The following is an 11,589-nucleotide window of genomic DNA, read 5'->3' as shown; positions in this document are numbered from 1 at the left end:
GAGTCCACCATTTATTATTTTGTTACAATGTTGCTTCGTCTTCTCGGTTATCTGATAATGTATTATGTAGTTCATTATAAAAATGATAATTTTGTGCCAAGTTTATTTATGTTCAAGACTATGGTTTGTAATAATATAATGAATGTTATTGATGAAGGTATTATTGGGTATTTGTGATAGTTTTTAGAACTTGTGGGTATAAATCATGTATCATGTTTTTTTTAAAGAAAAAAGTAAAATATGTTTTGAAAACCGATGTCCAAACAAATTTTCATCTTCAAACCAAATTTCACCCAAATCAAATTTTTGAAAACAAATTTGGAAATCTATGACCCAACACTAACTTTGACAATTTTGATTGTTCTAAAATCCAACGAAGCATTTAACCATCTAATAATATAAGATTGTTTACTTTGTTCTGTTATCCAACTAAAACACGTTTACCTCTTAGTAATAAAATAGTGTGCTTTTGGTTCCTCCATCAACAAATAAATCAACGAGCTATAATTATTAAACTACATCATTATTACATTCTTTTTGTATCGAAAAAAGTTAACCCGGTACGTTTTCCTTACGTTAAAAATTAATAAATTTAAGAATTGTGGTAATAGAAACCACAAAAATACATGCGTTCTGATTATTGCTCAAATGAGCTTCTATGCATATCAATAGAACCAAATAAGAACTTTTTTAATAACTGAAGGACCAAGAAAGCAATTGTCCCTAATTGAATTAAGAGGTAAAGAGTCCACAGCATTGATGCTTTTCTAAAAATACATAAATTAGAACATCAGGTTCATTTTAAAGAACATTTTTTTATTCCGTTTAAAGAACATGCATAGACTAATCTATGACATATCAATCGCCCCCCCATAAAAGAAAAACAAAAAGAACAAAAAAGATACTGGGGTAGAAACAAAATACAAGTATATAGACTCAATCCCGTCTAACTTCCCCTTCCTGACAACACCAGGGGACTTACTCTTACATCTCGAGACAAATGGGTATGGACATCTTCCGAGTCATTTGATGAGCAAAGTGGAAGATCACGCGTTGTCGCTGTCTCAAATAAGTTAATTGCCAAATCTGTCTCAAAATTTGCTATGGTAGCTGAAAAGCTGGAAAATTCATCATTGTCAAGGGCCTTCCTTCATGGCAGCCCCTACGCGCCAGAAATTGCTTTGTAGCCTTCTTTCTCCAGAACTTTAGCTATTGATATGTCTCCGGTCTTCACAATTCTCCCATTCTCCTGGAAAGGGAAATGACAAATTACCTAGTGATAACTAAACTAATGAAAAGGAAGAGTAAAAAAAACGTGTATAATATAACAACTTATCATTGAAGGGACTCAATATACTTGGGCACATTTACTATTTAGTAGTGACAAGGCCGAAACACAAAGCTGACAAAAGGCAAACCTCGATCAAGCAAGAAATAGAGACCCTAGACAATCCAAATATATTATTTTACCACGAGTACCATCAGAACTTAAAGCAGATTACTGGAAAACATCTTTTGCATCTAAGCTATAATACATAACAGATTAGTACTTATCATACATGCTGCAAGGTCCTCGGTGTGGTTTTCATGCAACCTAAATGACTGAGATTAGAGAATGCAGATCACACGAAAAAAATCAAATTCTATTTGACAAAATATTATAGATCTGTTAAACAATTTTACTTGCCTTTAGAAACACTTGAGGGGTAAGGAAAACAGTTTGTGCTTTCGTAATGATGGTATCAAATCACTTCTACTTTTACTGATTTACATCTTATCAGAAACTAAATCTAGTGGTCAGCCTGTTTCTACGACGTTTTACATAATCCAGACACCACTTGCTTACCATGATATGAATATAGGTTGGCTTGATAAATTCTAATAATCGTAAGTAATGAGTAATCATCAACACCGAATTCTTTGGCGACAGAAGTCCATTTACTGCCTTTGCTACGTCTCGAAGTGCATCAACATCTAAACCAGAATCAATCTCATCCAATATTGCCAAGTCGGCCCCAAGAACCTGTATCAACCAAGAAATGTTAGAAAGCTTTAACACTTACTTTTTGCCAGCTGCAGTGGCGGCTCAAGAGGAAGACTAGTAAACCTTTGCTTTAGGCCCCCAAATCCCAAAAAAAAATTAATACTGGATTTTATGATTTTATTTTTGCTTATAGATAATATTGAAGTTGTAGGGGGGAAAAGTACTAAAACTTCATTAAAAAAAGAAGAAAGGCTACGTACTTTTCAACCATAAAAATATTTTAAAACTTTGATTTAAACTACTCAATATTACATTAGTAAATAAAGGTTTTCACAACAAAATCCAATATAATGTATTGCAAATATATGACTAACATCTTATTACCTTGAAGTAATTCTTACAAATATAGATAATAATATTACTGTGTGAAGTTGAAGACTTTATGTCTTGTACGAATACTACATTATAAATAAGAAGTACGAGAAAAAAGCGATAAACAACTTTTTTGCATGTGTGTGTCTTATACAAATTCTATTTAAAAGGGGCCTCAATTAAAATTTGGCTTTAGACCACTAATTTTATTGAGTCGCCCTTGGTCAGATGCATATAATAGTTAAGAACAGAAACGATCTCTTCCATCAATATAAATCAAATAACAAAGTTTTATAACTTCAACAATCTAATCTGAAAAGTGAAGAGAAACTTCAGAAGTATATTAAAGAACTAAGCCATAATCATACAGTTACTCAAACATTAGCTAAATAGACTCTTGATCATATTACATACGCACTAAACAACAACCACAAACAAAAACATGGATGTCGCGGTCATGATTGGAAAAGAAAGATAGGGAGCATGGAGTACCGCTAGTTGTAGAATCTCATTGCGCTTCCTTTCTCCACCACTGAATCCTTCATTTACATTTCTATTCAAGAAGTCTATCTTCATGTTGACAAGTTCAAGCTTCGGTGCAATGTACCCATAAAACTGCACATGAGAATAATCCAAGAATAAAAGATCACCGGTCAATCTCTTCTACTTGGGAAATAAGAATATGTAAAATTACTTATGGCGAGTGCTAATATTTATACAATATGAAGGTCGCAAGTAGATACCTCAATTGGTCCCAACTCTGCTAGTCCAAATTTTCTCCTTTGAGCATTGTATGCCATGTTAAGAAAATCAATATTGCTAACTCCAGGAATGGCAACTGGGGACTGGAAGCTCATAAAAAGACCAGCAAGAGATCTTTCCTCAGGATCCATCTCAAGTAGATTATCACCTTTAAATGACACACTGCCTCCCGTAATTTCATAATCTGGATGCCCGACAAGAACCTGTCATAATTCAATCAATACCAAAAGCTTTGATCAAGGAACAAAACTTCATTTCTAATAGAAATTATGACTTCAGGAACTTTTGCAACGAGACATGGAGTAAAGATAAGTAATCCAATTGAACCGAACAAGATAATGCTAAGGACAACCAAAGAGATCATTCAAAAGAATTTTTTATATTTTTTATATTTGGTTATTAAATATAATGGAGAGGAAGAAATATAGAATACCCTAGGAAAAGGTATATGATGCACCAATAATATCATCCAAGGACCAAGATCAATTAAAATACTCAATTCTTCTATTCGGAAGTGTAAAGAATCAGTAAAGTCTAAAAGCAAAATCATCAAATCTTGGAAAAGCAAGAGAAAATTACTTACCTTGGCAAAAGTGCTCTTCCCAGAACCATTCTTACCCATTACAGCATGTACCTATTTCAATATGATAAGCAAAATTAGAACCTAGGAAAATTTTAGTCTATCATTGTGCAAAAAGGATTGGCTAAGGCTACATTCCGTTGGAAAATAACGAAAATGGGAACAAAATTAATAAGCAAAATAAAATTGAGTAAGAAGAAGAAAATTGACCGTTAAATCTCCTTTGTTTAACCATTTATCCGCTTACTACTAATTTTTCCAAAAAACAAAAGGGTACCAAATTGAATGAGAAAAAGAAGAAAAATCTTGTTAATCTGTTCACTTAACCATTTATTCAATAACTACCAATTTCTCAGAGTAGCTATACACAAATTTTTTCCCAACTTTCCAAGTTCCAAAAGAACCAACATCAATCACTAAATTAAATTAGCAACTAATACAAAAAACTATATTCCTACTAATCCAGAACATATAAATACTTAATAACTTCGGTAAGCTATCAAGTATATCTAAAGCCCTCAGTAGAATTATCAAGTAAAGCTAAAAACTGAGGTAAATTATCAAATAATGCTTAAAAACCCTCAATAGAATTGTCAAATAACCAATAACTTTGGTAAATATTTCGCAGATAGCTAGAGACTTCGGTGGAATTATCAAATATAGCTAAAACCTTCGGTAGAACAATCAAATATAGCTAAAAGTTTCTGAAACATTATCAAATATAGCTAAAACTGCGGTAGAAGTACCTAATATAGCTAATAAAACATTGGTATAATTACCAATTGTAACTAAAAAGCTTTGAATTGTCAAATATAGCTAACAGCTCGGTAGAATTATCAATGACATCCAAACGAACCATCAAAAATACCGAACACAGTAATAGAACTACCAATCAAAATTCAAACATAATTAAAAGAACTTCTGTAAATTTATCAAATATAGCCAATACTTTTGTAAATTTTCAAATATAGCTAAAAACCTCAGTCGAATAATCAAGCACAGCTAAACGAACCGTGATAGCAAATAACTTAGGTAGAGTTATCAAATCTAGCTAATTTGTATACATTGAATTTGAATACCTCGCCTTGGCGAACAGTGAGGTCAACGCCTTTGAGAATTTGCTGCTTTGACTCCCTTATGACGGCAGAGAGGTTCTTCACTTCAAGCAAAATCTTCGACGAGTCATCCCCGCGGTTGGTGGCGGAAGACGACGGAGACTCGACACTGAGAGCGGCTTTCAATCTGAGAGTGGACCGAATTCGGGAAAAACTACGGCGATTAGAAGGAAACAAAGAGACGTTGGGTAACGGCGAATTTGACGGCGAGGATTTGAAGGAGAGGAGTGGGGAAGTTGAGGAACAGCTCGGACTGAAAACGGCCATCGGAAAAAGTTTGATAAATTGGAATCGGTGTAACGACTTCTTAAGGAAATCAAGCACGCTTTATTCAGGGGGAAAAGGAAATAAAAAACAATAAAAAGAGAGCCCAGAGTACATTGGGCTGTGCCAGTGTATTTGTCTCTTTTGTAATTGGGCTTTGTTCGACTGATAATTGTTTGGGCCATTTTTTCCTATATATACAATAATACAAACTTAATTACCCACTTTAATTATGTTTTGCTAATTTATCAAAATTAAATAATTTTTTTTATAATTTATACTCATTCCTGCTTTAAAAGCTCTAAAACTTTGATTAGTGCCTTCAATTTCTCTTTCTCTCTCCTTTCCTCTTCCTGGTCCTCTACCGCCTCTCCTCTCACATGTGTGTTTATGATTTTATGACTTCCTGGGTCGGTTAGCTTCATTCTAGGGAGCTTTCGGGTTGTTTCGGGTCCCTTGAATTTTGACTTAGAAGTCTAAAATTGAAAATATTGACCAAACTTTGACTTTTGTGTAAACGACCTCGGAACTGTGTTTTATGACTCCAATAGGTTCGTATCGTGATTTTGGACTTGGGCGTATGCCCGGAATTGATTTTGAAAATCTGTAGGTTGTTTTATGAGGATTTGCTGAAATTTGACAATTTAAAATTGAAAAGTTTGACCGTAGGTTGACTTTTAGATATCGAGCTGGGAATTTGATTTTGGGACTTGGAATAAGTCCGTTATGATATTTAGAACGTGTCTGCAAAATTTGGTGTCGTTTGGAGTTGATTTGATAGGATTCGTATGTTTAGTAGTAATTCTAAAAGTTCTTGAAAAATTTATTGAATTTCATGCATTTTAGAGTTCAATTCGTAGTTTAGATGTTATTTTTGTGTTTTGATCGCGCGAGCGAGTTCTTATGATGTTTTGATCGTGCGAGCGAGTTCTTGTGGTGTTTTTAGACTTGTATGGATGTTTGCTTTGGAGCCCCAAGGGCTCGAATGAGTTTCAGACAAGTTCCGAAATGTGTTAGACTGAATTCTGCAAACACTGGTGTCTGGTGCCCTCTGGTGTCGCAATTGCGAATACCAGGGTCGTAATTGCGACTATAGCAGGGATCCTTTAGGTATCGCAAATGCGATGCCTTGGTCGCATTTGCGAAGAAAGTCTGGGTTGGACTAGGTTCGAATTTGTGATGTTTTTGTCGCAATTGCGAGGGCAGCATGGTTCGCAATTGCGAATCCATCTTCGCATTTGCGAATAGCTTCCCAGACCTTCCGTGCCGCAATTGCGAGGTTTTAGTCGCAATTACGAGGGTTCACAATTGCGATAACTGCAACTGAACATAAGGTCTGAATGTCGGGATTTTATCACTCATTCTCACATTTTTGAACCTTTGACTCGGTAGGAGACGATTTTCAGAGGGGAGTTTTACCTACAAACGTTGGGTAAGTAATTTTAATCTATTTCTAATCATATTCCATCAACATATCTTGGATTTTAACATCAAAATCATATGAATCGAAATGAAAATTTGTGAAACTTTGTCAAGTTTTTTAAAAAATAAGAAATTGAGTTTTGAGAGTTGTTTGGACTCGGATTTTGAAACTAATCACATATATGAACTCGTGGGGTCATGGGTAGACAGAATCTATCATTGGACCCGGGTTTTGACCCGGTGGGCCCTGAGTTGACTTCTGTTGACTTTTTAGAAAAAGTGTAAAGATTAAAGCTTTATTTATAGTAATTATTTCCTTTTGCATTGGTTGATGATATTGAGTTAATTTTGGGCAGATTTGAGGTGTGTGTGGAGGCGAGTTTTAAGGGAAAAGCGATTTCCGAGGGTTGAGTTGGCCTAGTCGAGGTAAGTGTCTTGCCTAACTTCATATGGGGGAACTACTACATAGGAATTGGTATTGATTGCGTCTTTTGTGCTATGTAAAAACTGTGTACGCAAGGTGACGAGTGGTTACACGGGTTGTACATAGTATTTGACTGGTTTATGTTGCATAGACTATTTCCATGCTTTAATTGAAATGCCATATCATGTTCTAGATTCTCATAGTCAATTTATCATTAATTGTGTCAGTCTATCCTTTCATGCCTTAATTGACTTGTTTAGTATTTGTTCTACATCTTACTTGCTAAATTGCTCACATGCTTTAGTTGAACTTGTTGCCTCTTTTATTGTTACATGCTATCTCTTCATGGTTAATTATCATTATTTGAAGTTATTATTCATGTTATCTCCTTCCTTATTGATTATCGTTACTTGAACTAATTGCTCATGTTATCCCTTTCCTTGTTGATTTCTATTATTTCAAGCTCATTATTAAATGTTATCTATTTTATTGTGAGTTAGTATTATCTAATATCATGGTTATACATTATTTCTTTCATTGTTGAGTTTTTTGGTGTTGAAGTTGTGAAAGTTGTTAACACGTTGAGACGAAGTTGGTTTTTGTTGAGACTTCTATCTTATTGAGCACTTTACATTCATTGTTGTTGTTGATATTTTTGTATACATCATGGTGGAGCCATGGGTTATTGTTGTAAAAATATTGATATTGTTGTTGGCAAGTTATGATATATAGGCACTTGTGGTGCGAATTGTTATTGTGATATGTTATTGACGCACATGCGGCGGTATAAGGTTTGCATGCGGCGGTATAAGGTGGGACTTATCTGCGTGTTGCTTGTTCGGTCATTTGAACTGTGATTCATATTAGACATCATGTCTAGGCTATGCGCTATTTGTTTGAGACTTGATATGGCTATTCTTGCCAATTCTGAGCTATTTGCCTTATTTGCACACATATTCTCAGTCATGATGCTATATCCATGTATGATATCTCTCTCTCAGTACTTCTTATTTGATTCTTCACATGTTGTGATGCCTCCTATGTGTAACACTATTAAACTGAGTACCGTGAGATGTGTTATCTGAGACTTTAATGGTAAATGACTGAGTTTGGGCCATAGAGCCGATTTGGTATTGATTTTGAGGTGATGCGTACTCCATGCCCATATTAGGCTAAGTGTTATTATTTTGGGGTGACATGTGCACCAGGCCTCACTATTAGGCTATATGTTTATGATTGGCGCTTGGGCAGGATCTACCCCTCTGGAGTCTGGCATACCAGCAGCGGGCGCAGGCTCAATATTTTATATACTTGCTTGATGATGGGCAGTTATGCCAGGTACCCGTATAGTGCTAAGTGTGAATATTCTTAATGGATCCATTGTGATATTGTTGATTTGACATGTATACTTGACATGTAGGCATAGAGATGTATCTTTCTCATGCTAACTAATAAATGAAATATTTTATCTGTGTTGGACTTAACTGTTATACTTGAAAGCATACCTAAATATCTGAAATGTGAACAAGCTGAACATAGTATCATTGAGCTACATGTTTCTATTATTTCCCTTTATATTCTAAACTGTTACTCGTTATTGATATAAGCATCTGACTATTGTTTCTGAGCTCGTCACTACTTTCGCCCCAAGGTTAGTGTTGTTACTTATTGAGTACATGGGGTTAGTTATACTCATACAACATTATGCAATTCGTGTGCAGATCCAGGTACAGCCGGTCGAGGCGATTTCCAGAGTTGAGTTGCTATTAGCGTTTGGGAGACTACGAGGTAGCTGCTATGCCGTCCGCAGTCTTTGAAATGCTCTTTCAATTATTTCTATCTTTACTGTTTTATTGTTCAGACAGTTGTATTAGAGGATTTTGCTTGTATCTTGTTATTCAGTAGTGCTCGTGTACTCTTTGACACTAGATTTCAGGGATGGTCTTAGCAATATTATGGTTATTTTCTCAGATATTGCATGATATTTTTCCGCTGTTGAGTTATTAAACCATTTATTCAATTACATTGTTATTTTTGTGACTGTTGGCTTACCTAGTGGGTTGGGTTTGGTGTCATCACGATGAGTGAATTTGGGATCGTGACAAGTTAGTATCAGAGCCCTAGGTTGCTTAGGTCTCACAAGTCATGAGTAGGTTTAGTAGAGTCTTGCGTATTAGTATAGAGACGTCTGTACTTATCTTCGAGAGGCTACCGAACTGTTAGGAAACTTCACTTTCTTACATTCTTGTTGTGTAAATTTGTTATTTTCGAAGTTTGAACCCGGACTCTTCTATTCACTCACAGATGGTGAGGACACGTGCGACCGGATAAGGCAGACGGCCACCAATACCACTGGTTAGGGTTGTGAGTGGGTGAGGCTGCGATAGAGTCTGAGGTGTGGCTCACCCTACATCCCCAACAACACCTGTGGAGCCACTAGTTGCTCCAACTGTGGATCATGTTCCAAATATAGTTGAGCCGGTGGGACCAGCTCCGACACCACCAGTGCCCATTGTTATTCGTGGCCTTCAGGAGGCCTTGGCGCAATTTTTGACTGTGTGCACAAGTCTGGCTCATGCGGTTTCGATTCCAGTTGCGCCAGCTACCTCACAAGCTGGGGGAGGTGCCCAGACTCCCGCCGCCCGTACTCCAGAGAAACTAGCTCCGGGCCATCAGACATAGGGGTACTACCAGTTCACCTGACTGCTACCGCTCGAATCGAGATTGGTCCACCTATGAGTGATGAGGAGCAGAAGACATTGGAGCGGTTTGAGAGGCTTAAGCCTCCAGAGTTCAGCGGAGAGGAGTTAGAGGATGCTCAGGACTTTCTAGACTGGTGTCAACGGAGTTTCCATATATATAGTATTTTGGAGACCAGTGGAGTGCATTTACTACTTTTTAGCTGACTGGGGCAGCCTACAGATGGTGGCAGGATTATGAATTGAGCAGGCCAGTTGCCGCAGCACCACTTTCATGGCATAAGTTCTAAGTTCTCTTCTTAGAGAAGTTTGTTCCACAGACTCGCAGAGAGGAGTTGCATAGAGATTTTAAGCTGCTACGCCAGAGCGATATGACTGTCATTCAGTATGAGATGAGATTCGCGGATTTGGCCATTCATGCTATATGGTTGGTTCCCACTGAGAGAGAGGATCAGAAGGTTCATTGATGGCCTCAACTATGGTCTACGTTATAGTATGGCTTGAAAGGCCGAGACGGATGCTAGGTTTGACCAGGTGGTCGAGATTGCCAGGCGCTTAGAGAAGGTTCGTAGGCTTGAATGAGGGGAGCGGGAGGGAAAAAGGCCCATGTTTCAGGTGGTTTCAGTGGTACCTCATCTGGAGGTCAGTCACATCACAACAAAGGTCATTTTTTCAGGCCTGCTCAGATGGCTCGTCTGGTTCATTGTGGTGCATCAGTTAGTCATAATTCATACAGTACTCATCTGATTCAGTCATCTTTTAGTGCACTTCTAGCTCATAGATCATCTATGCTCCATCAGTTCAGGGTTTATCACTACCGGCCTCTTCCAGTGGTTATTCTAGTTCTCAAGATCCGATGCATGCCCCACCGTCATTTCTAGCTCAAGGTTATTACGATTGTGGAGAGTTAGCATATGTGAGGAAGTATTATCTTCGTTATTACAGAGGTCCGGTACAGTAGGGAGGCTAGCCTATGACCCCTACACCAGTTGCTACACCACCCACTTAGCCAGCTCGGGGTGGAGGTCGTAAGGGTCGAGGTCGCCCCAGAGGAGGAGGTCAGACCGGTGGTAATCAGACTCGATGCTATACTTTTCCCGCCAGGCTAGATATAGTTGCTTCCGACATTATGATCACATGTATTGTTTAAGTATTTCACAGGGATGCTTCAGTATTATTTGATCCTGGTTCCACTTATTCATATGTTTCATCATACTTTACTCGTTATTTGGATATGCCCCGTGATTCCTTAGTTATGCCTACTCATGTATCCATTCCGTGGGTGATTATATTATTGTGGACTGTGTATATTGGTTGTGTGTGGTGACTATTAGGGGATTTTATATGAGAGTCAATCTTTTATTGCTTAGCATGGTAGATTTTGACGTAATTCTAGGCATGGACTGGTTGTCGCCATATCACGCCACCCTTGATTGTCAAGCCAAGACCGTGACGTTGGTGATGCCAGGGGTGTTGAGGTTAGAGTGGAGGGGCTCCCCGGATTATGTTTCTAGTAAAGTGATCTCACATTTGAAAGCTAAACGGATGGTTGATAAGGGATGTTTGGCATATCTGGCCTTCACGATGGATGTTAATGCTGATATTCCTACTGTTGAGTCAGTTCCGGTAGTGAGAAACTTCCCAGATGTATTTTCAGCAAAGCTGTTAGGCATCCCACCCGACAGGGACATTGATTTTGGTATTGATCTAGTGCCCGACACCTAGCCCATTTTTATTCCACCGTATCACATGGCACTAGCGGAATTGAAGGAGTTAAAGGAGTAGCTTTAGGAGTTGCTTGATAAGGGCTTCATTAGGCCCAGTGTGTCGCCTTAGGATGCACTGGTTCTATTTGTGAAGAAGAAGGATGGTACTATGAGGATGTGTATTGACTACCATCAGATGAATAAAGTTACAATTAAGAACAAGTACCCACTACCGTGCATTGATGACTTTTTGATCAACTT

At 37.6% G+C, this 11,589-nt stretch overlaps 2 protein-coding genes across 2 annotated transcripts; one reads left to right on the top strand and one right to left on the bottom strand.

Moving 5' to 3' along the window:
• Positions 1 to 669: 669 nt before the first annotated feature.
• LOC104113273 (ABC transporter I family member 6, chloroplastic) lies at positions 670 to 5,146 on the bottom strand. Its single transcript, XM_009623389.4, has 6 exons — positions 4,778 to 5,146; positions 3,702 to 3,752; positions 3,100 to 3,321; positions 2,849 to 2,971; positions 1,847 to 2,023; positions 670 to 1,249 (listed from the first exon to the last, which is right to left on the bottom strand). The coding sequence occupies exons 1-6, from the start codon at positions 5,078 to 5,080 to the stop codon at positions 1,163 to 1,165; spliced, it is 963 nt and encodes a 320-aa protein (XP_009621684.1). The 5' UTR covers positions 5,081 to 5,146; the 3' UTR covers positions 670 to 1,162.
• Positions 5,147 to 10,993: 5,847 nt separating this feature from the next.
• Positions 10,994 to 11,347, top strand: LOC138892655 (uncharacterized). Its single transcript, XM_070176389.1, has one exon. It carries the CDS (start codon positions 10,994 to 10,996, stop codon positions 11,345 to 11,347), a length of 354 nt encoding a protein of 117 aa, XP_070032490.1.
• The last annotated feature ends 242 nt before the right edge of the window (positions 11,348 to 11,589 follow it).

The sequence above is a fragment of the Nicotiana tomentosiformis genome, chromosome 5 (genome assembly GCF_000390325.3).
Source record: "Nicotiana tomentosiformis chromosome 5, ASM39032v3, whole genome shotgun sequence".
Classification (NCBI taxonomy): Eukaryota; Viridiplantae; Streptophyta; class Magnoliopsida; order Solanales; family Solanaceae; genus Nicotiana; species Nicotiana tomentosiformis.
The sequence above is the reverse complement of the archived record's forward strand: the minus strand, read 5'-3'. Positions and strand labels throughout refer to the sequence as shown.